The following is a 27,839-nucleotide window of genomic DNA, read 5'->3' as shown; positions in this document are numbered from 1 at the left end:
AGACAACGCAGGATAAATGGAATTAAACATAATAAATATAATAAGGCACACATTAAAGCGGAATTATGTCAAAGTCACATCATATAAACATTATAAGGTACATTTTAAGATGAAGAATTGGTTGGAAAATGTCAGTTAGCCTTGTTGCGTTTTCTTTCCTAAGTGGGCCATGAATGCGTCACGAGGCTCCGCCCAGACGCCGTGACAACAGACGCCGCTCCTCCGACGCTCGTCCAGGTGAACGGTGCCTGTGAGTGTGTGTGTGTGTATGTGTGTGTGATATTGCAGAGATCTGGGTCGTTTTGGATCTTTATCGGCGGATCCGCACAAAATGGCCTAACGCGAGATGCTTTGTCTCGGAGCCCGGCTGTCTCTCGGACCGTCTGAAATGCCGCTTCTCTTCTCCGCCTCCGTCTCCCACATCTCTGCGAGAAATAAAGAAGCGGGGGCGCCGCTAAAAATGAAGACTGGCACGGGGATAAGAATTTGAGCTCCCGTGTTTTGTACCTCGAGTCTGGGAACAGCTAGCGGTTAGCCAGCTAGCTCAGACAACTCGGAAACCACCCGGCGGGTTTGGATATCGGATTGACTCGACCATGGCCGGGCTCATCAAGAAGCAGATCCTGAAGCATCTCTCCAGGTTGGTTAACAGTCGGGGGTGAAAAAGGGCGATCCAACTGTCACGCAGACGTTAGCTAGCTACCTCCGAAACGTCACTTTAACGAGCGTATTTATTATTAACAATATGTGAAAACATTTTGTGACAATTAATCCTCTCATATCCACATTATGTACCGAACTGTCAGCTCGGTTTTCGGTTAATATAGCCCTCTCTGGCTCGAGACGTGGCTGTTCGGCTAACCTGCTAGCATCGCGGCTAGCTGCTGAGCTGAGCGGCTAATCCTCCTCGGGCTCTCTCTGAGGCAGGTTGAACCAGTCGAATGGTTGAGGTCAGATTGTCTGAAACAACAACAATCTCAGCTTCCCTACCCGAGGGCAAAGTATTCTCAGTGTCACTAGTAGTAGCTAATTAACAAACAAACAACATAAATAATATAAATGTCAGATAAGTTGGTGGGAAAGCTGGTGCTTCAAGTGCTGGCTTGCGCAATGGGTCTGTTTACAACTGGGGTATAAACCCTGCTTTTTACCCCCTTTGCCTCCCCTGTGACACCTCACACAATCCACATGGACCTTCAACGCACAAGATAAGCCTATTTTACGAGCAAAATCCACTTTACTGTGTAGTAATTAAGCACATTGGACTGTCACTGTCATCCAGCTAGAGATGAAGGCTCAGGATTTTGTTTTAATGCCACGCTGTATGAGCTTAACATGCATTATTTATTCTTTTCCACTAGTCCCTGGAGGGGTTTTCAGTGGGGCCGCTTCATTGTTTTGTTCCAGGAGGTGACATATTAAACCTGCACAGGGCCCTGCTTTTTAAACTGACCTATTTCTCTAATCATTAGAGGGTAATGATGGTGACTTTGGCAGAGAATTGGCAGCCGTCGTGTTCGCCTTGCAGGTCACATGCGGGTCAGCGCTTGAAAAGCATGCAGGTGCACCGGTTTTGTGCCGGAGGCGTTGTGTATTCGGTGAGAGAGAGGCTTTCACGGTGGCTAAGTGGTGATGAATTGTGCGCTTTTGTCCTTCGCAGATCGGACACAGTGCCACAGCTTAAAATTTACACTGCAACACACTGCCTATGGGCGGCATGTCCTTCAGTGTCCTAGTAGCTGGTAGTGTGTGTGTGTGTGTGCACTTTGAGATAATGCACCTAGTGTTTCTGCTCATGACTGTGCATGCCCTCAGCAGCATTAGCATCACCACTGACAGGAAATGACTTGAAGAGAAGTGGCGTCATCTGAGCCTCATCCTCGTCCGATTGGTGCGGGCGCGAGCGGAAGGTAAACCCACCGACCAATCCCGCGGCTTACGGTGCAGTGATGTCATGATAGAAATGCTTGTGTCAGAATACGAGAGCCAGCGTTAGCTCATGCTACAGCTACAGCCAGCATCACTCGTACTCTTACCTGGTGTATTTATACAGGTGTACTTACGGGGGATGTTTTGGGTATCAATATGTCAGCACGGCCTCCAGGCTTAACGGCTGCAGAGGACACCCGTCTGCCCAATACAGTCTGTGACCAGGACTGGACTGTTAGAGCCAGGCGGCATCTTTTACACTTCACTGGACTGGCAGTCTGCAACGACTGTTCCTCCTCTGGCTCAGACAAGTGCACCGAAGCATGCGTGACATATTAAACTAGTTGCGCTGGCCTCTTTGGAGAGGGGGGCGAGCTGTTAGACGAAGGCCTGTTTGTGACTTTTCACGTGCCAGGGTGAGTTTGTGAATACGAAAAAAACACGTGTCGTTCGGATGCAAAGCGTATTGATTGTTCGTTTCGCTGAAGGTCAGGCTCAGGTAATAGCCCCCGGGGGCGAGTTTACGACACTGTGAGTGTTTGTCCACGTTACAGACGGGTTTGGATATCGACTGGACGCTGGCTCGGAGCCAGACGGACCCGAGATCCTGTTACAGACACATACAAACATAGAGTATACAGTTGATCATGCTTGGTGTTTCTCCTAAAAAAAATTTTTCTTTTTTTTCAGTGAAATAAAATGTCAGGCTCGACTTAAGAACAGCTGGCGTAAATAAACAAATAAACGCTGTTAATAAATAAGGATTTGTTTCTTTTCTTAAGATTCTTGGAGCCTTTCATACCTGTTTGCGTCCATCCTTCTTATATATATCAAAAAAAGACACATTGCTTAATTATTTGGCCTTTTTTGCTTAAAGAATGGCTTAAAGGATTATTATTTATCACAATAATAACTGGTTGCACCATATGTTGTTTAAATTAAACGCAACAGCCCCTTTCCAAACATTTAAAAATCTTTGTATTCATCCCATTTTGCTCCTGAAAGCATATTTCTACCCTCAAAACGAGCCTTTCCCTTTCATAACATCATTATTCCAGCACTTAATGACTGCTTATTAATAACACTGGGCAGCAACCGCTATTGTAGACCGTGTAATTTGCATCCACGGTCTCGTGGGAACGCAGACGGTTTCCCGCACTGAAAGGAGATGATTCATGTGTGTCAAGCAGAGCTGTTGATAGACAAACGCATAATGGGCTCGTAAGAATGATTATCAGTGCTTTCTAATGGAGAGTTTATGGCTTGGGAAATTAGACGTGCAGCCTCTTCCTTTTGGCATCCAAGTTGAAGAATTGGATCCACTGACGAGGAGACGAATACAAGTTTAGGGTAGCATTTTTAATTTAACTTGAGATCAGAATCAGAGCACCAGAGTGCAGAGTGTGCGACGTAACGACTCATCTCACACTGCGGTGTGAACGGACGGGTTTTGTTGCCGCTTCTGTGCTCGTGGAGCCTCTTTGCTGCATGATGATGCACGTTGTGATGAGCTCCACTCTTCCCAGCGTAATCACTCACTGCTGGTGGGAAGGCTATTACGGCGTGAGTCACGGCTTTGAGTGCCTCATTGTGGGCGCCTCATCAGTGTGTAGCCGTGAAGCACTTATGTGTGTGTGTGTGAGCAGGTTGTGGGGTTTTTTTTGCGACGGAGAGACATTTCGGTCGGGGTCCCTCTAGGCCTCGACATCCTCTACCGCTGTGTAACCGGGGTCTTGGATTGTTTTCTCCTTCACGCTAACCTTTTCCCCTGCCTCCACGGGGACATAAATATTCCCCTCCGCTCTCGCCAATGCAAACACACTCGACTTCCAACAGGTCGCATTTGTGATGTTGTTTTCTGCGTGTGGAGGTGTGTTGCTGGGCTGTGTGGGCTAGAAAGCTATTCAAATAAACCCCTCTTGATAATAACGTTGTTTAAACTCACTTTGTGATTTCATTTGAAAGTTTAGAAAGAGACAGGAAATGCGGAGGTTGTGATGTGCAACAGGTGGTTTAGACCGTCACCAACACCAACACACCATTTACCACAAATACCTGCCAAAAATACTACCAGGACTAAAGCAAAGTATTTTTGTTGTTTGATCTTTATGGACTGATCAGCGTCTGTAAAATCTTTTCCATGCTGATGTCGATACTGGAAAAAAAACAAAGGAGTCAGTGATTATTTTGAATGGTATTTAGGTCATGCTAAGCATCAAGCTAACGGAAATACCCTGATAATGTCTGTTAGCGTTGGCTATTATTTAGCATTCTGTGACCTTTGATCAAGTCGCATTAATAAACGACAAAGCTAACCATAAAGACGCATGTACTGTATTATGCGCCGCATTAAAACGCAGAGCAGGTAAACAGAGACGTGACAGACGGTGGTTGATGGCTTTCGAATGTTGTTATTGATTCGTGTTATCCGTATTTGATTAAGCCGGGGGTTGTTAGATTAGGCAACTAAAAGCCGTATTCCACGGGAAGATAAGATATAACCCTGGGAAACCGTGGTAGACAACACCTTCTGAGAGAAAGCGTGTGGGTTTCTACTTTTTATTTTTGGATTAGGTTTGTTTCCATTGATTTACCACCAAACCCACACTGTGGGTAAGCGGCCTCCAAGCATTGCAGTGCTGCTGTCCTCTAAGTGTGTGCAATAAAACATAAAACATCCGATCTTGGACAAGGCAATGGCAATAATACATTTTGATGACGCTGCTTTGAATAAAACGTTCGGGGATTGTTTTTAAATGAGATCAGTTAGCCACAATCATTTTTATGTTTTCAGCTGATGCACTTTTCTGGTCTTTCTTCACATTTAGCTTCTTATACGCATGATCTATTGAGAGATACTGCCCTTAGTGAAAGGAGTTATCAGACTCTTTGTACGGCCGGCTCAATACGCTCTTGTGTTATCGCTGAATGGGCGAGTGGAAGATTTAGGAGCCCATTTAAATGTCAAATGTCTCCATTTTGTTGTTCCAAGCCTGCTGCTTGGTCAAACGAGGAGTGGCAGGAAAAAACGTGGTAACATCCTAGATGACTGTTTTCTTTCCCTGGAAAGCCACGGCCCGGAGTGACAGGGGAATTCCCTTAAGATGGTATAGGAATTCCCTTTATCGTTTATTCATGTCTTTCTCTTTCTTTTTATTGATTCCTCTCTTTGCGTTGCCACGGTCGTGTTTGCAAAAAATAAGCTGCTTGCCGCCTGAGTCACTCTGGCCATCTTCCCTCAGGCGCCTCTCATTCTGGCACTGATGTCATCATGCTGCGCCACAAATGCATCATGAGCGAGCAGGAATAAAAAGCAGTTTCCATTGACCACAGTCATCAGTGTCCAGTGTGGCGGGCCAAAGTCTGCTCTCTCAGTATGTGGGTGAAGGGAAAAGCTGCAAGATCAGCCCTTTGAGGCAAACAAGAGTTATTGGCAACAGGTGTTTCTAAGCAACTAAGCCATGATTGCAGTTTTATTAAATGCAGTGCTTGGGGAAGAAGTTAAAGGAAAGATTTGCTAAGAATTGGATGATTAATAAATTCTAATACAGTTGTCATACGTCATATGTCTGTTTAATATGAACCTTTAGCCAGAAGCTGCTCGGATTAGCTTAGCATAAAGACTGGTTATAGGAGGAAACAGCTGACAGTTACACACAGGAAGCGACTAGCGTCAATAGGGTGATAAGGATGTCAATGAAATCCAGTTGTACGGACGGCAAGCAACAGAAAGTGGGCAGGAACCAAGTGGAACTAATCTTAATTTTGCCTTGACAACCGATGGGAGAGACGTATTACACAAAAACAAGGTTCTGAAGAAAAAAAAAAGTCCAGCAGCACAGTAGTAAATGGAACAACTTTATTAGACTGACGTGTTTTGGTTTGTGGAAACTACAAAAACAAGTTCCCCCAAACGTTCATGGCAAGGAAACGCCATCCGAGCATTGGTTCCTACCACCGAATTTGGGATGCTGATAGCGGACTTGGCGCTTTGGGTGAACCCGGATGGTGCGGCAATGGCGTCGACGATATCTTCTTTTCAAACTGAAGAGCTAACTCCATCCAGACTCTAGCGATATTTTTACATTATGCTGTTTTGCGTCAGAAGAATGTAGGTTGTTAAATGTACAAAAGGGTTACCTAGGCAATGAGAGCTTGGACCATCATCTAGCTACCTAGCCTGACGAGCCAGACCCACATTAAATGTAGGGTCTGGGCACTCTCCACAGACGGGGCTCAACCGGAGGGGTGGGATAAAGGGTTGTCTTTCAAACTCCCTCTCCACGCAATAGGATAGCGCTACAACCAATCAGAGCAATGAAGAAGGTGACGTAGTCAGAGCGACGGAAAAGAGAGTTCCTTGCATGTGTTGTGGAAAAAACTAATAGATATTAAATAGTTCTTGTTGCATCCTGTTTTTTTTTTTTTTATGAGTTCGCCTACAGGTTGAGTTTCTCCTGCATTAATCATTTTTAAGCTGTGGATCAAACTTTTGCCGTATCCGGTTGGCGAAACTCCAAATACATCCTTCTTTTGTAAGAACGACCTCAGTGCAGTTTCTTGTTCTTTTCTCAGAGAAAAGCTTAACTTCAAGTCTTTCAGAGCGGCGGCCAAAGCCGATTTGGAAAGAAAGTTGTTCGCTAGCGGCAGCCATCGCTCTGGTAGTTCTAGCAGGATGGGGAATTCACGCGTAATTCACTGAACTTATGGTCGCAGGTCAGTCGTCATCATGTTAAGCCCGCCCACCCACTCGTGATTGGCCCGGTCCATCTTGGATTTTTCAAAATCTCAAGTCAACGGAGAGTAACTAGACTGCCGCTAGGGGCGCATCTAGATTCTAGGCTACTAGCTACCAACTGTCGTCTACAAAGTGATGGACAACGAGTGAATCTCTTTATATGTGGATGACACCCATCTCTTTATAGAAGACAGTTGGCCACTCATGGTAGGGACCAACATTGTGGACGTTGTGTCCTTGCAGTGAACGTTTCGGAGGAAGCTCTGTGCTTGCATCACTCCCATTGGTTGTCTTCTCAAAGTTGAGGTCAGTTCATCTTGGTATGTGTTCACTTTGCGTTGTCAGAGGTTTGTACGCCTGTCTTTGCTTCAATTACATGGTCTCTTGCCTCAAAATTGCTTCTAGTCTTCTCTTCTGAAAACTAAAATGACAAAGTTGAGCGCTCTACAACCTAAGAGTGAGTTTAAGCTCTTTATAAAGTGCTGTGCAGCTGATTGGAGCTGCATATTCAGGTTATAAATTTGTGTAGGCTCATCACTACAAGCAAATCTTTCATATTATCAAACTGCTTCAATGTTATTGTAGAAATATTTGTTGTAGTTGCTTTAAGAAGCATTCGTCAGTCCTCTCATGTGGCCCCCCCACAGCTTGTAGCCTGCTATAATCTCTTTATGGACCTGGATTTGGTCCGGTGAGCTCGGCCCTGCTGACTGGAATAATTGCTACCGAGGAGAAGATGAAAGAGAAAGATGACGGCGTGCTGTGAACCTAATACCCTCCACCTCTTGCATGCAGCAATGAGAAGAATCTGCCCCTGTAATTTAGCTTGTTTGCCGTCAGTGGCCTTGATATTAGGCAGCTGATTAACAGCATTTTATTTGATTACAGTATTGATTTATGCATGAAGCTGGGAGACGGAGGGAGGAAGCGAGAGGTGCCCAAAGAGAGGCCGAGACGCCAGATAAGGAGCGCGAGAGGGGGATAGAGCAAACTAGCTGGCTAGCTGGTTGATACTTGATCGGGAGCAGGAATGAATATTTCACTGGTCACAAGGCTGAGACGCTCCAGCAACAACAACATCATCTCAGAAGCAAACTTGACTCATGTTTCTGCCTCGGAGTTTCTGTAGGCTCAAACAAGTGCATACTCATATCATATTATTTGTGTTTTCCTTGTGAGACGGGGTGTTTTCTCTCTTGTTCTGACGAGCCGAAGCCCCGCGTCTGCTTCTGCTGCTGAATAATTTACCGGGGGACGGGGGAATTAGAGAAGAATCCAACGCTGCCAGGCGAAGGTGTTGAGTGGAAAGAAGCAGGAATTTGACAGAATGAATCATTTAGTTTAAAACGCGGGGCCGCAGGATCACAAAGCAGCCGGCGCCGAACAAAGCTAATGACTCTGTGCACCTTGCTCTGTCTCTTTACAGCTTTCCGTCGCTGAAGACCATGAGAACAAAAACCCCCTTTGTCTCCCTAAGTCTATCCAGTTACTGACCGCCTCCGTAATCATACGTCATGAGTCAATAATAGCTCAAAATGCAGAATGCAGTTTTAGATTAAACAGATCCCACGCGTTTCTGTGTTAACACGACGGTTAGCCGGTGATCTCCGTGCGCTGGTTTGAAGCTCAGCTTTGCTCCGGCTCTATTTACAGATAAACGCAAACTGTTGGCGTGCCAGAGATTAGCGCTTAACAAGATCACCGGCATGTGTACATGTGTGTTCACAAAGAGAGTGAGGCAGCGTTTTAGGTTAGCTAATGAATATGTTACAGTTGAGTGCATTGTTGGCCAAACCTGAAATTCAAACACGATGCAGCTCAGGAATAGTCAAGGCCGCGTGGCTCTTGACAGCTACGTAATGTGAAATCAATACTATCTCTGTTCTTTAAGAGATCCCTATTAGGCTGGTCTGATTCATGGGTCAATAAAACATTTATTATCCAACCACTTTGCTAACTATTAACCGAAGCTCAAGCTGTGGACTGGGCCAGAAAACACTTCACGGTCATAAAGTTTGTGTGTCTTAGCTCTTTACCTTAGCTAAAAAGCAAACAGACTGAACGCAGAGAATCGCTGAGATTCCCCGCAAGAGACTAGAGAGGTTATAGGCTGTGATTGAAGAATTTTGGCACCTTCTCCTCTCATGCAGCACGGCCTGTTCTCCTTTTTCGCCCCTTTAAATCATGTATACGAGAGCAGAGGAGGCTTTTTGTTGATCAAAATGGGAAACCAACCTTCCCTCGACAGCCAGTACAATAAAAACATGACAGCTGGGGTTTGTTTGGTTGGCGTGTTTGGTTTGCCAACAACTAGTCTCTATGAATATCCCAAGGATCAAAGCTTCACACTTTCCTCTCTTGTGCGTCTCTTAGGTTTGCTAAGAACCTGTCGCCGGACAAGATCAACCTGAGCACGCTGAAGGGCGAGGGCCAGCTCACCAACCTGGAGCTGGATGAGGAGGTTCTCCAGAGCCTGCTGGACCTGCCCACATGGCTGGCCATCAACCGCGTGGAGTGCAACAAGGCTGCCATCAGGGTGAGGCTCAATCGCTGAGTTTGTGAATAATGGTTTATGCCGAACAACGTGATGTTGAGGTTAATAGATGAATGTCGCCTGTGTCTAGACCAAAATAAATAAATAAACGCACTTGGACACACCGCGGAGACGACCGCCAACGGTGCACGGCACGTTGTCAAAACACACAGATGCTCACATAGAACAGCTGACCGTCGGCTTAGTGTGTCCCGGTTTTATTTCAGGCCTCAAGTAAACAATTCTCCCTAATTTTTTCCATCGTATATATAACTCAAAACACATCACACTAGTGTACAGTCACGCCTTCAGTGTCTGATTCCTTTAAACGTGGACATGATCATCAGCCAAGTGTCACGTCGAAGAGCGGTGTCCTCTGACACACCCTGGAAACGGTGAACGCAGCTGTACAGTTTATCCCATGACTGGACTTTATTTCAGACCAAGGTCCATTTTCCACCTGTTCTCCTCCTCCTCCTTTACCTGCTTTTCATTCTCCCTGACCTCCATGTGTGTGTTTATTCCTCCTCTGTCTTTACGTAATACCTCAACCTTTTCTTTTGACATTTGTCTTCATGCTTGATCTGATTTGTAGCGTTTATTTGGGTAATTTCTACACAGAATAAACACTCACTTTCTATGTGTCTTTGTTTGGCGCCTTTGTCCAAATTGTTCCGCATGCTTAAACAATGCGGTGTCTTGTATTTGCTTTGTCACCGACGGCGAGTGGGGAAATACTAACGCAGCTTTAATAGTCATTTACAGAAAGTGTCAGGAGCATCGGGTTTCTGAGTGAACAGAGGAGCTGGTGAATTGAAGCTTCAGTGTAAAGCAGCTCATTGTGTTTTACAGTTTGAAACGTGTAAAGAAAAAAAAAAGAGAACACCGATGAGTATCTCACTTCCTCACTTGTTAGATCCACATCTCTTCTTTGCATCTTCCTGTTACAGAGCAGGCAGCACTCTGTGGCTTAAAAAGACAGCCGTACAACAATTAAATTAAAGCAGAAATAAGTTGTTTTATTGATTGTGTTTGTTGAATAACGTTTGCAAAGCAGTACATGCATGAAAATGTGCACATTTATCCATAAACACACTGCAGGTATTGGCTAAAAGCGAGCTAGCACCTCCTGCAGGCGCCTTTCTGTGAAGTGTGTTTTAATTCAATTAGAACCACAAATCCCTCACGCCTTGATTCACGACGTATCAAAGAACGAGCTGCAGAGGAAAAACCGCAGTTAAACATAAGCACTTAATCGGTTTTACTATATAATTTGACACGGAGTTGAATGGAGAGGCTGCGTGTTGAGGATTAATGGAGCTCTACGGCTGAATGAATGAGTCGCCGCTACGTCTAGACTCATTGATCGCCCCGCTGATTTAACATAATTTAATTCTGTCCGGTTTAGTCGCATTGCTTTGAATCCCACTGACTGGTAATTCAATTTATGGTGATCCAAAAAATGCTACATGGTCGCTGAGCCACTGTTCTTTTTTTTTTTGACAGATACCATGGACGAAGTTGAAGACTCACCCAATCTCTCTGGTAAGTTTACGCCTTAAAAATCACTCGTTGTCGTTTAACCTTCAAGAATTCTTTTTACAAACCAAGAAGAAAGAAATTCATCATCTCTACCCCCTTTATAATTTAATGATCGTCCGTGATGTGTTCAAAGAAGCAGTCTATGGTGTAGACATGGCGAAGAGCAGGAAACCGCTGAAGGTGTTGTAGTAATTAACGTCGTCGTAGAGAGCCCTGTTGGCGTAAAGTTGCACAAACACGCTGTCTCCAGGCTCCAGCAGCAGCACCGCCCCGTTGGTTGCGCTGTCGTGGATGTCCTGTCCCTCCGAGTCCCACGTAGACACCACCCTCTGGCTGTTCATCATCAGTGACACCACTGAGTTAGGTTTACCGCCGTTGTTGTTGTACATGGTGTAGCTGAAGAAGTACGTGCCTCGCACCATGGCGGTGAAGATGCCGGTGGCTGGGTTGTAGCCGCTGCCGATGTTGGAGAGGATTCTCTGATACTTCAGTGCTGTGTCGTGGTCCACCGGACCCACCGGGTTTCCTAATGCGACGGTGAAGGCTGCCTTTGTCGGCATCGTAGACGTGGCGTGAGCGAGCGTCTTCAGCTGCTCGTCCTGAGCCTTGTTAGTCTGCCAGACCTCCTCAGTCTGCTGTTTGTAGGCGAACATGTTGGCTTCCATGGTGGCCATCTTCTGCATCATGTCACTGAGTCTTTGCTCGAGCGTGATTTGCGTCTGTGCCGTGGCTGACAGCTTCTCCTTCATGCCTGCCACCTCGGTGAGCAGGGTGCAGGTGTTGGGTTGACAGACTGACAGGTCGGCCTCCGTCTCCGGGTAGCTGCTGTTCCCAGCACAGTAGCTGCTGGAAACCAGCAACAGCAGGAGGAAGATACGCTCCATCTTTAACAAAACCTGGATGTTGTGTGTGTGGTCCACAGAGCACACACCACCTTATATATATGCTTCTAGCACCTGGTGTTGTGCAACCTTCACGCTGTCGTGGAAAACAGGGCATTGTTTCAGGTGATAACACAACAATGCTTTGTCGAATGGAGGATTGGCCGGTATAATCTCGAAGACAATAGTATCACACTATCAACAATCGCGAGGCTTTTGAAATATTGTGCAACTATAGGAAGGGAGAGGACATATGATAAGATTGTGTAGGCTAGGCTGCAGCCCGTGTCAAAACTTAAATTAATTTGAGAACAGTAACAGTAGAGTGGGGAGTTTTCAAAGTTTGATTTTATTTATTTTTTTAAGTTTTTATCTTGGTGTTGCTTATTACCATGTAAGGGAACAAACGGTCGCTGTCTTCCGGTCTCCATCCTTTATCTACGTTTTGGTGCTGACCCAAGTTACAGCTTCAAAAAAACAAAACAAAACAAAAAAAACTTTCTACCAGATTTAAAACTGCAAATTTAACTTGGAGAGTAGACCAATTTCATGATAGTAGGTATTCACAGCCTTCGACTCTTTCGGCTCTTTCAGACTCTGGATAAAGTGGTGATGGAGATGAGCACCTGCGATGAGCCGCGTCCACCCAATGGCCCATCTCCGATAGCGACAGCATCAGGGCAAAGGTGAGCTCTGGCAGTGTCTCCTGTTTCTTGATGCTAAGAGTGTTTCTCAATTTCTCTGCGTCTGATCAACGAAGCCCATCTTAAGAAATGAATGTTTGGAGTTTAACATTTTAAAACAAAAGTCAGCAGGTCACTGTTGGTCAGTGTAAATCTCAATGCCTTGAAAGTAAGACGGGTATTATGTTAGGATCCGTTCTTTGACCGTAACTGAATTACAAATGCATGCTGAATCATGCCGATTCAGCATTATTTGTGCCTGCAAAAACACCAAGTATCGCTGCAGCCAACCTCAAAGATTGCTTGCACGAGGTGGCACGCTGGTTTGACGGTTCCTGGGTAGCAGTGAACATTAAAAAAAAAAAGTCTCTATGTGCTTATTGGTTAGAAAACTCCCAATCACAAACACTTCTAAGATAACGATAAAACTACTACTTCACATTGCATAACATTGTGGTCTCACACACCAAACCCAAGGGGATTTCCTCTTTGTAACATTTCAGTGTTGACAATTTTATTAAAGAGTCATTTAAGGGTTTCCATTTGGCTCCATTGATTTAAAAAAAAAGTACACAACACATGAATGCATCACAAGAAAGCCGCAGAAGTAGGTGTTAGATAAACTCCATATTTAAATTCAGTAATTTACCGTAGTGACCTGTTGCTAAGCACCTCTTACGACCTTCGTTTGTTCCCAACCTCGTCCGTGTGTTTGCCTCCTAAACAGTGAGTATGGCTTTGCTGAGAAGGTGGTGGAAGGGATCTCCCTGTCCATCAACTCCATCGTCATCAGGATCAGTGCCAAGGCCTTCAACGCCTCCTTCGAGCTCTCCCAGCTGCAGGTCTACAGCGTCAACACCAGCTGGAGCATCAGTGACCTGAGATTCACTCGCATCCAAGACCCTCAGAGGGGAGAGGTTGGTATCGGTTGCTTTAAAAAGTAAACGTGCGGTGTCGTGTTTGCTAAATTTATTATTTATTTTTTGTTGTTTGGTCTAGATCCTGACATTCAAAGAGATCAGCTGGCAGATGATCCGCATAGAGGCAGACGCCATCCAGAGCGCCGAGCACGAGATGTTGAGTGCCCCGATCCGCCTCATCACCAACCAGTCCAAGATCAGAGTCACTCTCAAGAGAAGGGTTAGACACACACACATACACACACACATCGTTTGAGTAGACTCAGACATTCAACCAGACTGCTCTAAGCAACAGTCTGAACAATAATCCCTCTGTGTTGCCTGTAAGGCTGCAGGGACAGCTAGTGTTTATGTCAACAGAAAAGATAAGCAGTTTGTTAGAGATTTAATACAAAGCGAGAGCACAAAAAAGGCTTTTGGTGTGTTGTATGAAAGTAATTTGTCTCATTTTTGTTCTCGCAGTTAGAAAATGTCCTCGCAAGTATTGCCTTACTTCACTGGAAGCTGTCAAACAACCTCCTCCCGTGCATATTGAACTGTTTACTACAACCGCTCTACCTTTAACAGATTAAAGACTGTAACGTGGTGGCCTCCAAGCTCATTCTGGTCCTGGATGACCTGCTGTGGGTGCTGACCGACTCCCAGCTCAAAGCTATGGTGCAGTACGCCAAGTCTCTCAGCGAGGCTATGGAGAAGTCTGCGCAGCAGAGGAAGAGCATGGCCAGAGAAGACCAGGTACATACAGCAACTTTTCTTCCATATATATATATATATATAGAAGTTGAATGTCACGTTTTTCCCCACCTCTTCTGTACTCTTTCTCTACGTGGATTCCTGTGACGATGAGCCACGGTTTGATAGTTTGCCCTTTATGAAAGTCACGTCTGCTCGTCTCTGTATCACTTCCCTGTTGCCATGTGGTGTCCGCCTACGCCACCTCTGTCTCTCATTGTTGTTTTCGCTGAGTTTCACTTATTGTCCTATTTGAATGCCTTTCAAACACACTCACACACTCACAATGCACATATGTTCACCGCCTCCACACACAAAGTCACACCTACCTATGCCTCAGCAGATTTTCTTTACAGTAGTCAGTTTTCTGTAGTTTGGTCTCACACGCCATCTGGTGGAAGGAGGGAGTATTGCAAGATTTATCCGCCTGCAAATTTAAAACAAAACCTTCGTCATTGACACTATTACAAGGACCAAGCCTCGTCCTATCTGCCATTAAATAATTTTTGTTCACCAGGTGTCGTCGGCGCCCCCCTCGGCCCAGCAGGTACGCACCCAGCAGGCGTCGTCGGCCGCCGACCAGACCGCGAGCATGGCCAAGCTGTTCAGCGCCTACGACGTGTGCGAGACGTCCCACCATCTCCAGATCACGCACCTCGACCTGCACATATGTGACGACATCCACGCCAAGGACAAAGGTGGCGTACACGCACAGACTTAATATCACCTGTGTGCGGATTCACTGATGTGCATTCTGACGAGCCGTCCTTTGTTTGTTTTTGTCGTGCAGCTTTCAAAAAAAGGATAACAGGTGGCGCCATGCAGGTTTCCTTCAGCTCCATCACTCTGGATTACTACCCTTTCCACAGAGCAGGTATGAATTCTTATTTGTTTAACTTTCTTCCAGTACATGTTCAGTTAAAACTGATCAGTCGAAGGATGCTCAACTGCCTGACTCCATATTTGATGCTCTCCATGTTCTCAGGTGAGAGTTGTGTTCACTGGATGCACTACAGCGAAGCCACTAAAGCCAGGGAGGGCTGGGCGAAGAGCCTGCTCGGCGAGTTCACGTCCAGCGTGGAAATGTTAAAGACTGCCATGAAAGACCAGCAAGGCCCGAGCCAAGCGCAGCACAGTTCCCCGCAGCCCGGTAAACATCCTATGCTTTCACTTCTATTAAACACGATTGGACTTGTTCTGGGTGTGCGTTTGTGTTGTATCTCCTGGCGCCCACAGCACATCGTCATCCCTGTGGGTTTTCTGTCCTCCAGTGTCCCTTAGGGACGATGTGTATGGGCCTCTAGGAAGTCAGGAGAGTTCAGGAGGAGGAGGAGGAGGAGAAGGAGGAGTAGGTCTTAGGGAGTGGAGCCCACACACACAGCCTCCAGCCCAGTGCTGCTGGTGCCTAGAGCCAGGTACCACGGTGTGTGTGCGCACAGCTGGGTGCGGTGATACACACCTTTTGATAGGCACAGACGTTTCTGATTGGAGAGCGGAGTGGTTGCACAGTACCTTGTTATCATTTCTTTATCTTACTGTTCCCTTACGTGTCTCTTTCTTTCCTTTAAGGTAAGATCAACACGTCCTCCAGCGCCGCTTTCAGTCCCCCTCCTCCTCAGACCCCCAAGACCCAGCTCATGTCCAGCTCAGTTGTTCTCAGGATGGCGGACTTCAGCATCTACCAGGTGACGACAACAAACTCTCGCTGCCTTCAGACATTTAATCACCACACCGCTGACTCCGCACATGTCGTCTCGTCTTGTTTTGAGTTTATGCGATGAATATTTTTCAGGTGTCAACAGCCGACCAGCGTCGCTCCAGCCCCAAGACAATGATCTCCTGCAATAAGAAGTCCTTGTACCTTCCCCCGGAGATGCCGGCCATCCACGCCGAGTTCACTGAATACTACTTTCCTGATGGAAAAGACTACCCCAGTGAGACTTTACCTTCATTTATACATCCCACTTTACACGCATTAATCCTCATTAGCAGGTCAAGAACTCTGTAAGCTGCAATTTTTCTACACCCTTTTATTGGCACAGATTCTCCCTCTCTCTCTCTCTCTCTCTCTTTCTCTCTACCCTCCCTTTTTGGATCTTGCGGGGGAAGTCATTGACTGCTGCGTGGTTGAGAGATCATTGATTTTGTGAATGAGGGATCACCCAATTAATTCATTTATGGATTTCCTACACATTCGCTCCATTAGGAAACATTACAGGAACAGTTAAGGAGCTGATGAATGTGCTGTTAAGACAAGATTATTTAGCAAATTATAAATGCATAAACATCCTCCTTCTGTGATCTCTCTTAATGTCTCGTTCCTTCCCCCTCGATGTGAATTATGTAACGTGGTATCCTCTTTATCTCGCCTCCTCCAGTCCCGTGCCCCAACCTGTACGTCCAGCTCAATGCCCTGCAGCTGGTCCTGGATCCTCGCAGCCTGGTGTGGCTCAACCTCTTCGCCCTCGACCTCAGGCAGAGTCTGGAGCAGTTCATGGAGATCTACAAGCTCAACGACTCACAGAAACCCGAAGAGCACGTTGACATCAAGGTTGACGGCCTCATGCTCAAGGTGAGGAGGAGTCCAGACCTAATTCTGAATCGTGGAATATATTTTCTGACTTTAACGCCTTTATCTTGGTTTCTCCATTAGGTTGTGGTTCCCACTGATTCGGACACCTCTTGCCCCGCCGACCTGCCTCGCTCCATTTCAGTACAGACATCAGAAATGGTTGCGACCAACACCCGACACCCCGCCAACTGCACCCGCTCCCACCTTGAGGCCCTGCTGCAGACCTTTGAAGAGGAGCCCTTCTTCTGTTCATCTTTCTCCTCTTTCCCTCGCTCCTCCTCCTCCTTACCCGTCCTCCACCCCGTCTTCCAGCGCCACGCCCACGAACAAGACACCAAGCTGCACGACATCTACCGGGGCCTGGTGGTGCCGACGATGGGCACGGACGCCCTCAAGATGCCGGCCGCCTCCGACTTCTGGGCGCTGCACTTTGCCCAGTTCTGGGTGGACTACGAAGGCACCCGAGGAGGAAAAGGGCGACCGCAGCCCTTTGTGGACTCCTTCCCTCTCACCGTGTGGGCGTGTCAGCCGGCGAAGCTCGTCCAGCATCAGGAGAAGCTGAAGAGCGGTGCTTCTGGATCGGGACTGTCCAGGAGCACGTCAGAAGAAGCTGTCGCACGCTTGCAGAGGAAGCGACTATTAAAGGAGTATTACAGCACAGATGGTGGATCGGCATCGTCTCACAGCAACAACGCAACACTGCCGCCCAGTAATGGACTCCATAAACCCCACTCACTGGACAGTCTGCCCTCCTCGTCCTCTTCTTTGACGTCGCCAAGTAAAGATGCAGACGTGCATGTGTTGGTGCACGTGCAGAAGCATTTAAGCGCTCAGGTATTTTTTTAAACCTTGTTTTATTTCCCTGAAAAGAATATATGTTGGATAATTTGAATCATAAACAGCAAAAAAACTAAACATTTGTCTTGCAGCATGCACAGGTTAAAGGTTATCAGTCCACCATTCATCCCTGTATGCTTTCATAACGGCTTTGGTCTGTGTTCGTCAGGTGAGCCATCGGCAGTATCAATTCCTGATGCATCTCCAGCGCAGCCTCAAAACCCTGCAGCAGACACTACAGCAGGATCTGGAGGAGATGGGCTCCAAGAAAGACCGCAAGGATCCATCCCACCGCCCCGAAGATCACCAGCCCTTCACCGCCTGCCTGGGCCTCCTGCTCAAAAGCGCCGAGGTGTCCCTCCTCCTGAAGCCCGTCCCCCAGGCCGAAGGTTCAAGATCTCCTCTAGGGTCAGAGCTTTCCCCCTCGGAGAGCAGAGGAACTCTGGAGGGCAACGAAGGCTCAGAAGGAGGAGGAGGAGGAGCAGGCAAGCGGCCTTGCACTATAGATCAGCTGCTATGCGGCGAAGGCACGGAGGGTCCTGCCCCGCTCATCCCCACCTCCACTCCGACGGCGCGTCCCGAATCAAATCACAAAGCCTCAATGGATGAGAGGACTCCTGCTAAGAGCGTTGCGAGGGGGAGTTTAGACGAAGGTAGAGAAGTGGTGATGGATGGTTTGTCTACAGGCGATGAGAGGGGAGCGGACTCCAAAACCAGTGCAGGTGACACTATGTGCGACCCACTCGGCAGCAAAGACTGGAACGACAAAGACAAGGCTGCAGCTGCGAAGATGCCTCAGTCAATATCCAGGTATTCTGCCTTTCAGATTTATGTCAACCACAGCGTCATCACCATTAAGTCAGACATGTCTCGATTCAAGAATAACGTGTTAAAAAGAATAGTTTCCTTGACAAAGAGGCACGATCATGTCATAAATGTTCTGCTAAAGACGCTGTTTCAGAATGAATTCCTGTGCTTCACCGTCATTAACCTACATGAGTCTTTCTCCAAACGAACCCGTCTGTTCCTGAAACACAAGCGCCGTGTGTCCCTCATGAGTGTTTGTCCGTGTGAATGTTCAGCCGCCGCTCTCATTAAGAAAACGCCGGCCGGCCGGCCTCGAGCTGTGTCTTTTTTTTTTTTCTTTTAACACGTGTTTCCTCATCTCAGCTGTCTTGTCGACACTACATGTGTACGCTGTTTGTCACTTTCTCAACTCATTCACTTCCTCTTCTGCCTCCCGAGCTCTGCTTTGACCCACGCGAGGTGTGTGTATGTTTTCTCTCTACCCAAAAGGAAAGGAAGTTTGTCTGTGGTTTCTGATCTTCTCAGCTCCTCAAACTCCAGCAGATCCACCTCCCTATATTCCATTTCCAACATGTAAGGCACTGGATCTGTGACTAGCTGTACTAATGAGCGTATGTGTCTGGTTGTGGACGTACATGTGGAGTGTGAGTCCTCGTTGATCCCATGTTGGCATGCATTTGCATGTGTGCATGACGCACCGGTTGTAGTGTGTGTGTGTGTGTTAACGTCTTTGTGTATTAATGATGTTTCTTCCCGTGTTTGACGTCTACCCGTTGACTCGTGTTGATGTCGGGGATGAAACGCGAATCTCCTTGTCTGTGACAGTTCTAGCTTTCAGCCTTGTGTTCTCTGTCTTTTTTTTCAGATCCGCTTTGATTTCATTTTGTGATTTTTCTTGTGATTTCGGGTGCATAATATCACTCTTGGTTTCTCACACGACCTTAAACAACACCCCGCGCAAAGAAATGAAGCGATATTTAATTCATGACTCGCAGAGGAAGCTCTGCGTGCTCCGTGAGAGCGCGGCCGTTTTGGCTCGGCGTCGGAAATAATGACAAAATTCATATCAGATGTGAGGAGATCGAGTCAAATCTATCCGTCATAAATTATTCAAAACATTTCGCATGCATGGACGTTGTTGCAGAGTCATTTTACCGTTTCCCTACCTCACACGCTCTTCTTCACGTGACCCCGTACTTGTGTGTGTGTGTGTGTGTGTGTTGTAGTGGTCGTTTGATGCGGGACCGCTCCCAGTCCAGCTTCTCTGTGTCCTATAAAAACATGAAGAAGAGCCCCTCGCTGCAGTCCCTGGACAACATCTCCATTGACAGCTACCTGATGGAGGATGGAGACACCTACAGCTTGTTGGAGAGAGGTGGAGCGCACACACACTTCCTTATACAGATAATTAATCCTAATTCATCCAGGATGGAGATAATTAAATAGGTTTTAGTAGCACCGGTCTTCATGTAGGGGTAGAAAACAAAAATATATATGTTTTTGCAGTTGACAGTTTTGACCAGAAGGTGGCAGCATTGGGCTGATAATGTTTAAATGACAGCACTTCAAGTTTGAAGAGGAGAACCTGTGAGCTCGTCTGAGTCATGTTATCTTCATGTGTTTTTACAGATGACGTGTCCATCTCGGGCTTCAAGGACGGCATCAGCGAACAGAGCGCCACGGAGAGCGCCGCCGAGGCCGCAACTAACCAGGAGCAGGAGGGAGGGGCGTCCCCGGACACCGTCAGCGCTGCGTCCCAGAGCATCGACGAGCCCATGAAAGATATAGTGAGAAACCCAAACGTTTGTCCAGAAAAATAAAACTGTCTATTGTCGTCCTTCGTCCTAAAAGCTACTGAATTATAATTTGTGGTTGTTTTCTTGCGCCTCCCTCCCCCCCAGGTGTCTGTGCTGGTGCTGAGGGTGCAGTCGGTGTGCGTGGGCATGGAGGCGGTGGGCGAGAGCACGGCCCTGGCCCTGGAGGTGGGCCAGGTCACACCCAGCCAGCTGGGCAACGTCAGCCTCAGACAATACCTCAGCAACCGCAGCCTAGGTAAAGAAGTGCAAGTCTGCCGTAGATGTTGTGGTTTTTCTCCGCGACTGAGCATGAAACTGAGTGTTTCATACGAACTCTAACTACGATGCATTGCATGATTTTGTAGTTCGAACTCACATTTGACGACATATTAACTCAATTAAACACTTGAGATTGTTTGATATTCCTGGTTTACACCAAACTACTATATAAAAACTGTCAAATTAAGAAGAATTAAGAGTCCCATTTCAGATTGTGGGCTTTTTGAAAAATGCATAAAATGAAATCAACCAGACAGACTCCAGCAGAAGTCGTCTGCAGCCTATTTTTTCTCGTTCAAGTTAATTCTTTAAAGATGGAAGTGAAGGGATGTTTGTCGAGATTTAAGCACAGAAGTAGGGCAGCAACCAAACTGATTTTTTTTATTTTTTTTTGGGCATTAAGAGTTCCAAGAGGAAATATGAGGAAGGACGTGCCATAAAGGTCATAGGGCAGTGATCAGCAGACTAAAACTAAAGAGCAGGAAGTGGAGAACACAGAATAAGAGCTGAAACACTTCATTTTATAATTCATTTCAATGCATCAATTCCATTCGTCTATTTTCTGAAACAATCTATTTATTAATGGGTAAAGTAACGCCACACAATTCTTTCACCATTTTTTCCTTTGTGCACACACACACACACATTTTACACACTAACAACAGGCACCCCCCTCCTTTTTATTTACCTCCCATAACTCCCCACAGGTATGGTGTGTTCAGTACCAATACCTGCTCAAAGCAGCCAAGGTAACCGCTGTGTGTTGATTCATCTGTAAAGCTAACATGCATGCTCGCCCCAGCGTGTCTGCCTCCACATATGTGTATGTGTGTGTAAATGTGTGTGTGTGTGTATGTGTGTATTTGTCACTTTCTTCCAGTTTGTCAGATCCCATTTCCAGACTCAGGGCTGTGCTCGGCGGCATGCTCTGCAGATGCACATAGATAGTGTGTTGCAACGCATGAAGTGTTTGCTCATTTTTCAGCAATAGATGGGGCGGGTTTATGTGATGCTGAGGTCCACTAGTGTGTGTGTGTGTGTGTGTGTGTGTGTGTGTGTGTGTGTGTGAGAGAGAGAGAGAGAGAGGGTAAATCTGACAGTAATGGAGTGAGTGGTCCCATTATTTGCAACATTAGGTCTGCGATCTTTCACTGCACTTGTGTGCGCCCCGTTTAAATTAACTGCTACTTTTGTGCAGATGATTTTAACCCCTAATCTTCCCCCTTTTTCTAATTTCTCTCCCCCCCTTCTCCTCCTCCTCCTCCTCGTCCTCCTCCCCACCCACCTCATCTCTCCACTGCAGCAGACTTTGCAGTTTCAGTCCAGTGATTCAGGCAATGAGAGAAACGCCAGCTTTACCCCTCGCCACTTCTCCTCCTCGTCCTCTTCCTATCACACGAGAGCGCCTCATCCTCCCCTCTTTTCTCTTTTCCCTCCACCTTTTCCCCTTTGCTCGTCCCTCCAGCTCCTACTCCATCTCCCGACTAATCCTCTGTCATCCACCCCTCCCTCCCTCTCCACCTTTCCTTTTCCTTCATCTCTCTCCCTCTCTAGGCCATCTTTTCTCTCCCCTCCCTGTCTTATCACAGTCATTCAGTCGTCGGCTGCTGGCTTCCTCCCTCTCTCCTCTCTCTCTCTCTTCTTGCCTCGACCTTAGCTGCACAGGATTGAGAGAATATGTCATTTTATCTGAGAAAAGCTGACAGTTTTGTGTGTGTGTGTGTGTGTGCGTGTATGTCTGAGTGTTTTCGCCAGCCCTGAAGTAGCTGTACAGTATTAACCCTCTGCCGACTTTCCTTCAAAGAGCGTGTTAAAAGGAAGTGACGCGCTTCTCACTGCCATAATAAAGAGATTTAATTCTCCGAGTGGCCATTTTCATGCCTTGCTGAGTGTTCCTATTGCAGCTCGCGTGTCTCCCTCACCCATTTAAAAAAAAAAAAAAAACTTGTGAATGTCCCCGCGTGCTTGCTAAAACGAATTTGCACTTTTAATGTGTAGCACTAAGGTATTAATTCTCCTTGTCGCGTGTTTGTCCTCTTCCTCTCCTCCTTTACATCCGCTCTTGATAAACTCAACGTCCCAGTTTGTGATTTTGAAATCCAGCAAGTCAGATCTTAGTTCTGTGTCTACTTTTAAAAAATCTTAACAGTACTTGAGGTGGGAGTTTCCACCGAAACCCTGGAGTCCCCAGCCTTCGGAAATAATTAAACATCAATGCTATAAAGAGCCTGCGGGACTGCACACCTTTCCTTAATTCCTCCCTGCTTCTATTTCCAATTTAGTCTCCTCTTTTCTGCTTCCTCTCTCCTTTCATCCGTCCCAACCTCGTGCTTCGAGCTCGTTTTAAACCTGACAACAAAATCCACCCTTTATCTAGAGCGAGCAAGTCTTTGTGAGAAAATCCTCTTGAGTGACTGGACGTAAACATTGAAGTCACAGTGAAACAGCAGTTGGTGATCTCGGTCTGGATCTGCGTTAATCAGTTTAAAATAACCGGCTAAGGTTGTTTTGTCAGAGGCTGCAGCAGCTGGGAGTATTGGAAAGAAACCAAAGTTACTAATGTAACCTAGGTTCTATGAGTTAAAGACCTGCGACGGTCATAAAAGTTTCTGGAGCTCCAAATAAAAAAGAAACTCATTTTTCTTTTAGCGTCCACATACTAGAAAGTGCCACGCCAGAGCTAATCCGTTTTAGCAAGCTAGCTTGTGTCACTCACTGAGTTTTAGAAGAAAGATAACCACTACGTCTCTCAGATTACTCTCCTGCACTGTTAGCCTGTTAGCTCACGAGGCTAACATTGATAGATCAGACCAGACAAGAGGGGCGAAGATGAAAGAGTTTCTATCTCTTTTTGATATTTATTTTCCGACATAAACACATATATGTATCTGCAATAAATGTTTCACTGTGACTTTACTCCAGTTTCAGTCGAGTAGTAAGATGAAAGTGAGTCAAGCCAGAACTCTTGGGTGTATTTTTATGTCAGGTGTATTTAAACTATCCACAGCCGTGGCCCTTGAAGCTAAATCTCCTGCTAACGAGAGGCTTCTGCGTCTTTCCTTCACAGCTGGCGGCGACATGAACTCCGCGTCCGCCGGGGGCCTCCACGATCCGAAGGTGCGGGCTCGCCTGGAGAGCGGGCCCTGCGCCGCCGCCCGCTCCGCGCTGGCTGAACGCAACGGCTTCCTGCAGCTGCGTCTCCAGGGATACCAGGCGAGCTTCTTGATGTCCACGCTGCGCAATCTCGCCCTCTTCATGGAGGACGACTCCGCCCCGCAAGTGCTGCCCATGGAGATCAGCGTCAGGGACACACACATCAACTTAAAGGTGACTCTTTTTTTTTTTTTAATTTTTAAATTTCATACTGTACTGTGGTTCCACCTTCTGGCGTTCAGAGTTGGGAGGTTTGTATTTTATCCTGAGGTCACTGTTGCAGAACGCCAGCTCCAATATTTCAGCAGGATATTTGTGGTATTGTTGCAGTAATAGAGCTCGTAAGTCAAAACTACAGCAGCTTCAAGTTAAATATTTTGAAGGCAACTGGAATTTGGATTTGAAATAAAAGTTTAATGGCACAGTAAAGAGCTCTCTCCTGGGTTCCTTCACGGGTGAGTAGACCTGCTGTGAAGCTGATGTGGAAACCTGGAAGTGGATAACTTCTCCTTCTTCTTTCACTTCACACACCAAAACATTGTGCTGCCTCTGCTGCAGGATGACGGCCCCCGTGACAATCCCTCCGACCCCGAGCCCTCGCCGATCACCCTGCACGTGGACACTCTCATCATACACAAGAGAGACGACGGCTCTTTCTCTATAGGAGGTGACAAACCGACACATATTTCCACCTCCACTCCATCGCTGATTCAGTGCAGTTATATAAGACGTCCTGTTAAACGCTCATTACATCCACACATTCAAACCCCCGCCCTCCTTCTTCTGTTCTCTCTCCCTCTTCCTCCTCTCAGTGGACGGAGCAGCAGACGCTAAACCCAAGAAAGCGAGCTCATTGATCGACGGCTCCCTGAGTCCGGTCCCCGAGACTGTGGTCTGCCGTACATCAAAGGGCACGCAGACTCAGGCCCTGCCCACCAGCCCCCCTCCATCTACCAGGGAAAAGGTGAGACGCAAAGTTTAACAGCAGCAGTGAACAAAAAAGGTCTTTTATATCTCATTGATCGCTCCAGAGGCAGAAAACCCGTAGTGCCAACCTTTTGGTTTTGCTAAGCCTTGTTTGGCTTCCGCCTCATTTACAGTGGGAGTTTTGTCAGTTTATGCAAAATACAAGGTTTACATTTTCAGATGGAACATTGAAAGTGAGCAACTACGTAAGGATTAAGACCAGGAAGTCATACAATCTAAAAAAAATAATTCAGATTATTCAAATCGTTAAACTTAAATCCTGCACAGATGAGGTCTGTTTACAGTTAGGCTGCTGTCACTACTTGACTACATCCTCCAAAACGATCATACAGTTGATTTACCACCTTTCTTACACTTTTCCAGCATAAACTGAACGTTATAACCTCCACAAAGCTAAGATTTGGTGCAGGACTGTTATATCTGAACGCATTTATTTTCACTAGTGTTACCTAATAAACTGGCAAGTGAGTGTACGTTCCCTGTACGTTCTGTGAACCTTGATCTTTCGCTCCTAAAAGGTTTAACACCAGATTTTAAGTTTTGATGGAGCTGTAGCTTTGCTTATTATTGATAAGCTCACAGAAAATGAACTCTTTCAATCAGACTAATATATATTTTTTTTCACTAGAAGCAAAAATGTTAGATGAAATAAACACTACGTATATATATATATATGTGTTGAGCGACTTTATTCACTTCCCGTTCACAACAACTCCATGTCCGCCATCTTCACTGCGACGTACTAACGTAACACACTGCCCATGTGTACATGAGTTCCAAGGGTCAAAGGGTAAACACAAGGAGGGAAAATACAAGTTAACAAAAATGCCAAATACTCCCTGATTAGAGCTGGTTAAAACCCGAGAAGAAGAAAGAAGAGAAGAAAAACAGTTCAGTGCAGTCACTCGAAGCAGACACTGGGTTCCTTTTGAATTATTATTATTATTTTAAATAATTTAGATCAAAGTTGAACTCAGAATTTGGAAATAGCAGCTTTAAATCTAAGATCAAGGTTTATTTTCTGTAAGTTTCTGTCTTTTGTAGCTTTGTCCTGTGGCCTCAGTCTCATGTAACCCATATAACAGATTATAAAAACAACACAAGCAAAGCAGTAATCTGTCAAATATGGGTAAATAGAAGTGTGATCTAAAAGAATAATAATATAAGAAACCAAGGCTACAACATCAAGCTGTAAAAGAGGTTTTTAGCCTTCTCTATAGCTTTCCATTTTCCAAGAGGCAGCGTTAGACAGGCCATAAAAACTGAATGTGCTTAAGGGACACATACAGAACATTCAAAAGGGAGATGGACAAATTCTAACCACTGATATAGGAGATTAGATGTGACCGGGAGTCCGAGAATAACTCCACACCGACTCCTCTCCTCGTTGTTTGCCTCCAGATGCTGATGGAGGAGAACGAATGTCTCAAGCTGGAGCTGTCCCGAGCCAAGATGGCGCTGGCCGAGGCTCAGATGGAGAAGGACTCGCTGGTTCACCGCATGAAGAGCCTCAAAGTCAACACCAGCTAGGCCCGACTCTCTCCTCACGACCAGTCAAGTCATTCGCGGACGACGAACGAGCGCCGGGGGGGGGGGGACTTGACTTGACATGAAGAAAAAAGGGGGTCTAAGGTCTATGTAGAGACTCGAGAAAACACGTTTTACAATCTGTTTTAAGTCCTCCACTTTGGACTCTGGAGGCTCGCTACATTTTAGAGGGACTAAAAGAAAGATGGTGCGATGCATATCCTTGGTTGTGCCTACAGAAAAGCCTTTCCACACTATTCCTAACTTAAAACCCATTCAAACCTGTAGGTGCGAAGGAACACTGAATGTCTTCAGAGGAATGTCTCAAAATAAAAAATATATATATTATTTTGCACTGCACTGAAATTTGTAATTTAGTGCTTTCATATTCCTAACAGGGGGGTCGACACAAATCCCGCTCCCCGGAGTGTGTACAGTGTATATTGTACGAGAATGTGAACACATAGCTACTTTTTCTACAGAGCTTCGAATGCAGTGTTTTCAGTTGAATGTGTGTGTTTCAGTCCGAACAAGCATTTCAAGTCAGAGGGGGGGGGGATTTATATCGGGGTCAGTTCCACGGCTTTTGTCAGCAAGATGCGCCCCCACACCCCCACAACCACCACACTAGTCCAGCGTTCCCTGACCTTATTCCTTATTTTTCTATGTGTAAATATTAACAACTTAACATGTGCTGCACTTTTAAAACACAGGCACTGTAAATACCACAGACAGAACTGTGAGAGACTTGAGAGAGCAATTCAGAAGAGGCGTGTGCTCCGTTCTTAGAGTAAAAATGAATAAATAAGAGGAGCACATGTTTCTAAATGTGTCTTTATGTGAATTTCTAATCTGCCATGTAATTCTTTTCATGGACGGGCGGTGATCATATCTGCTGCTGCTCCATGCTTCATACCCGTGTGACGACTTCAGGAGAAAATCTCTTTGACTAGATGTTTAAAACAAAGACTTTTCTAACGGCACACGCTTTGGCACAGCACAAAAATCATAATTTAAGCTCTTAAAAAACTCTCCCCACCTTGATAATACAATCTACAATAGCTTGGCTCCTGATTCCGTCTTTAACACGCACAAAAACAAATAAATTAATAAATTAAAAAAAGCCGTGAAACGCTGCACAAATTCAGAAGGAGAATTTTGAACCCTCACTTGTACGTGAAGACTTTTGTTTTTCATCTGTTTGATTCATTCACAGCCCTTCGGAGGAAGAAAAAAAAAAAAAAGGAAGAATACACACGTAATAATAAGTTGTATTTTGTCTGTCAAAGCTGCTGAAAAATACTGATGAGAATAAAAACGTATAAAAGGTTTCACCTTTCGTAAGCTTCTGGTGTAAATTCATTTATCGTCAGTGTCTTTTATTTTGTTTCTTCGGTCTTGTTAGCAGGCTTTAACGTGTGCTGCCACAGCGTTGTTACAAAACCTGCGCGGAAAACACACGAATATATCAGACGCATTCATAATCTGGTTTACAGTCACAAAAAGGAGAAAATCCCCCTGTGACAAGATTTTGAGTAAACACGTTTTCAAATGCGGTTTAAGTGGAAAAAAGTCACATCAGCATCACATTTACCCAGCGGGCTGAATATAGCCCTTTTTCTCCCCACCTTAAATTTGACTGTCACATCTATATTTTCTGAAAATGATTTGCAGGAAAGCAGACGTCCTCCTGTGCATTTATGTCTGAGTTCCCATGGGTGCAAAAGTTCAACCATGTAATCTTACACATGCTCTACATTTCCTATTCCGTTGCATAAATAAAAACCTCAGAGCACTTGCGGCACATGTGTCCGACATATGGCGCAAGTTCATTTCATGCAGCATTTCTACATCCATAAGAAACTCTGTTCCAGTGGAGAGGCGCTTTAAATATCAGTGCCAGCCGCTTTGTGAGCTCAAATG

General features: G+C 45.9%; 1 protein-coding gene across 3 annotated transcripts; it reads left to right on the top strand.

Moving 5' to 3' along the window:
* The first annotated feature begins 39 nt into the window (after nucleotides 1–39).
* On the top strand, nucleotides 40–27,627 carry bltp3b (bridge-like lipid transfer protein family member 3B). 3 transcript variants are annotated; one of them, XM_084573002.1, is made up of 24 exons: nucleotides 40–640; nucleotides 9,041–9,203; nucleotides 10,707–10,745; nucleotides 12,218–12,309; nucleotides 13,034–13,223; nucleotides 13,306–13,446; nucleotides 13,794–13,961; nucleotides 14,476–14,656; nucleotides 14,749–14,832; nucleotides 14,944–15,108; nucleotides 15,528–15,643; nucleotides 15,751–15,892; nucleotides 16,337–16,530; nucleotides 16,612–17,364; nucleotides 17,537–18,177; nucleotides 18,664–18,747; nucleotides 19,401–19,549; nucleotides 19,804–19,961; nucleotides 20,076–20,226; nucleotides 20,957–20,998; nucleotides 23,317–23,576; nucleotides 23,961–24,069; nucleotides 24,215–24,366; nucleotides 25,791–27,627. In XM_084573002.1, exons 1-24 carry the CDS (start codon nucleotides 597–599, stop codon nucleotides 25,917–25,919), a joined length of 4,347 nt encoding a protein of 1,448 aa, XP_084429128.1. In that variant the 5' UTR covers nucleotides 40–596; the 3' UTR covers nucleotides 25,920–27,627. The 3 variants fall into 3 exon arrangements, with proteins under 3 accessions (XP_084429128.1, XP_084429126.1, XP_084429127.1); XM_084573000.1 differs by lacking the exon at nucleotides 18,664–18,747; XM_084573001.1 differs by lacking the exons at nucleotides 18,664–18,747; nucleotides 20,957–20,998.
* Nucleotides 27,628–27,839: the final 212 nt, after the last annotated feature.

The sequence above is a fragment of the Chelon labrosus genome (genome assembly GCF_963514085.1).
Source record: "Chelon labrosus genome assembly, chromosome: 23".
NCBI classification, from domain to species: domain Eukaryota; kingdom Metazoa; phylum Chordata; class Actinopteri; order Mugiliformes; family Mugilidae; genus Chelon; species Chelon labrosus.
Note: the sequence above shows the minus strand (reverse complement) of the source record. Positions and strands in the feature narration are given on the sequence as shown.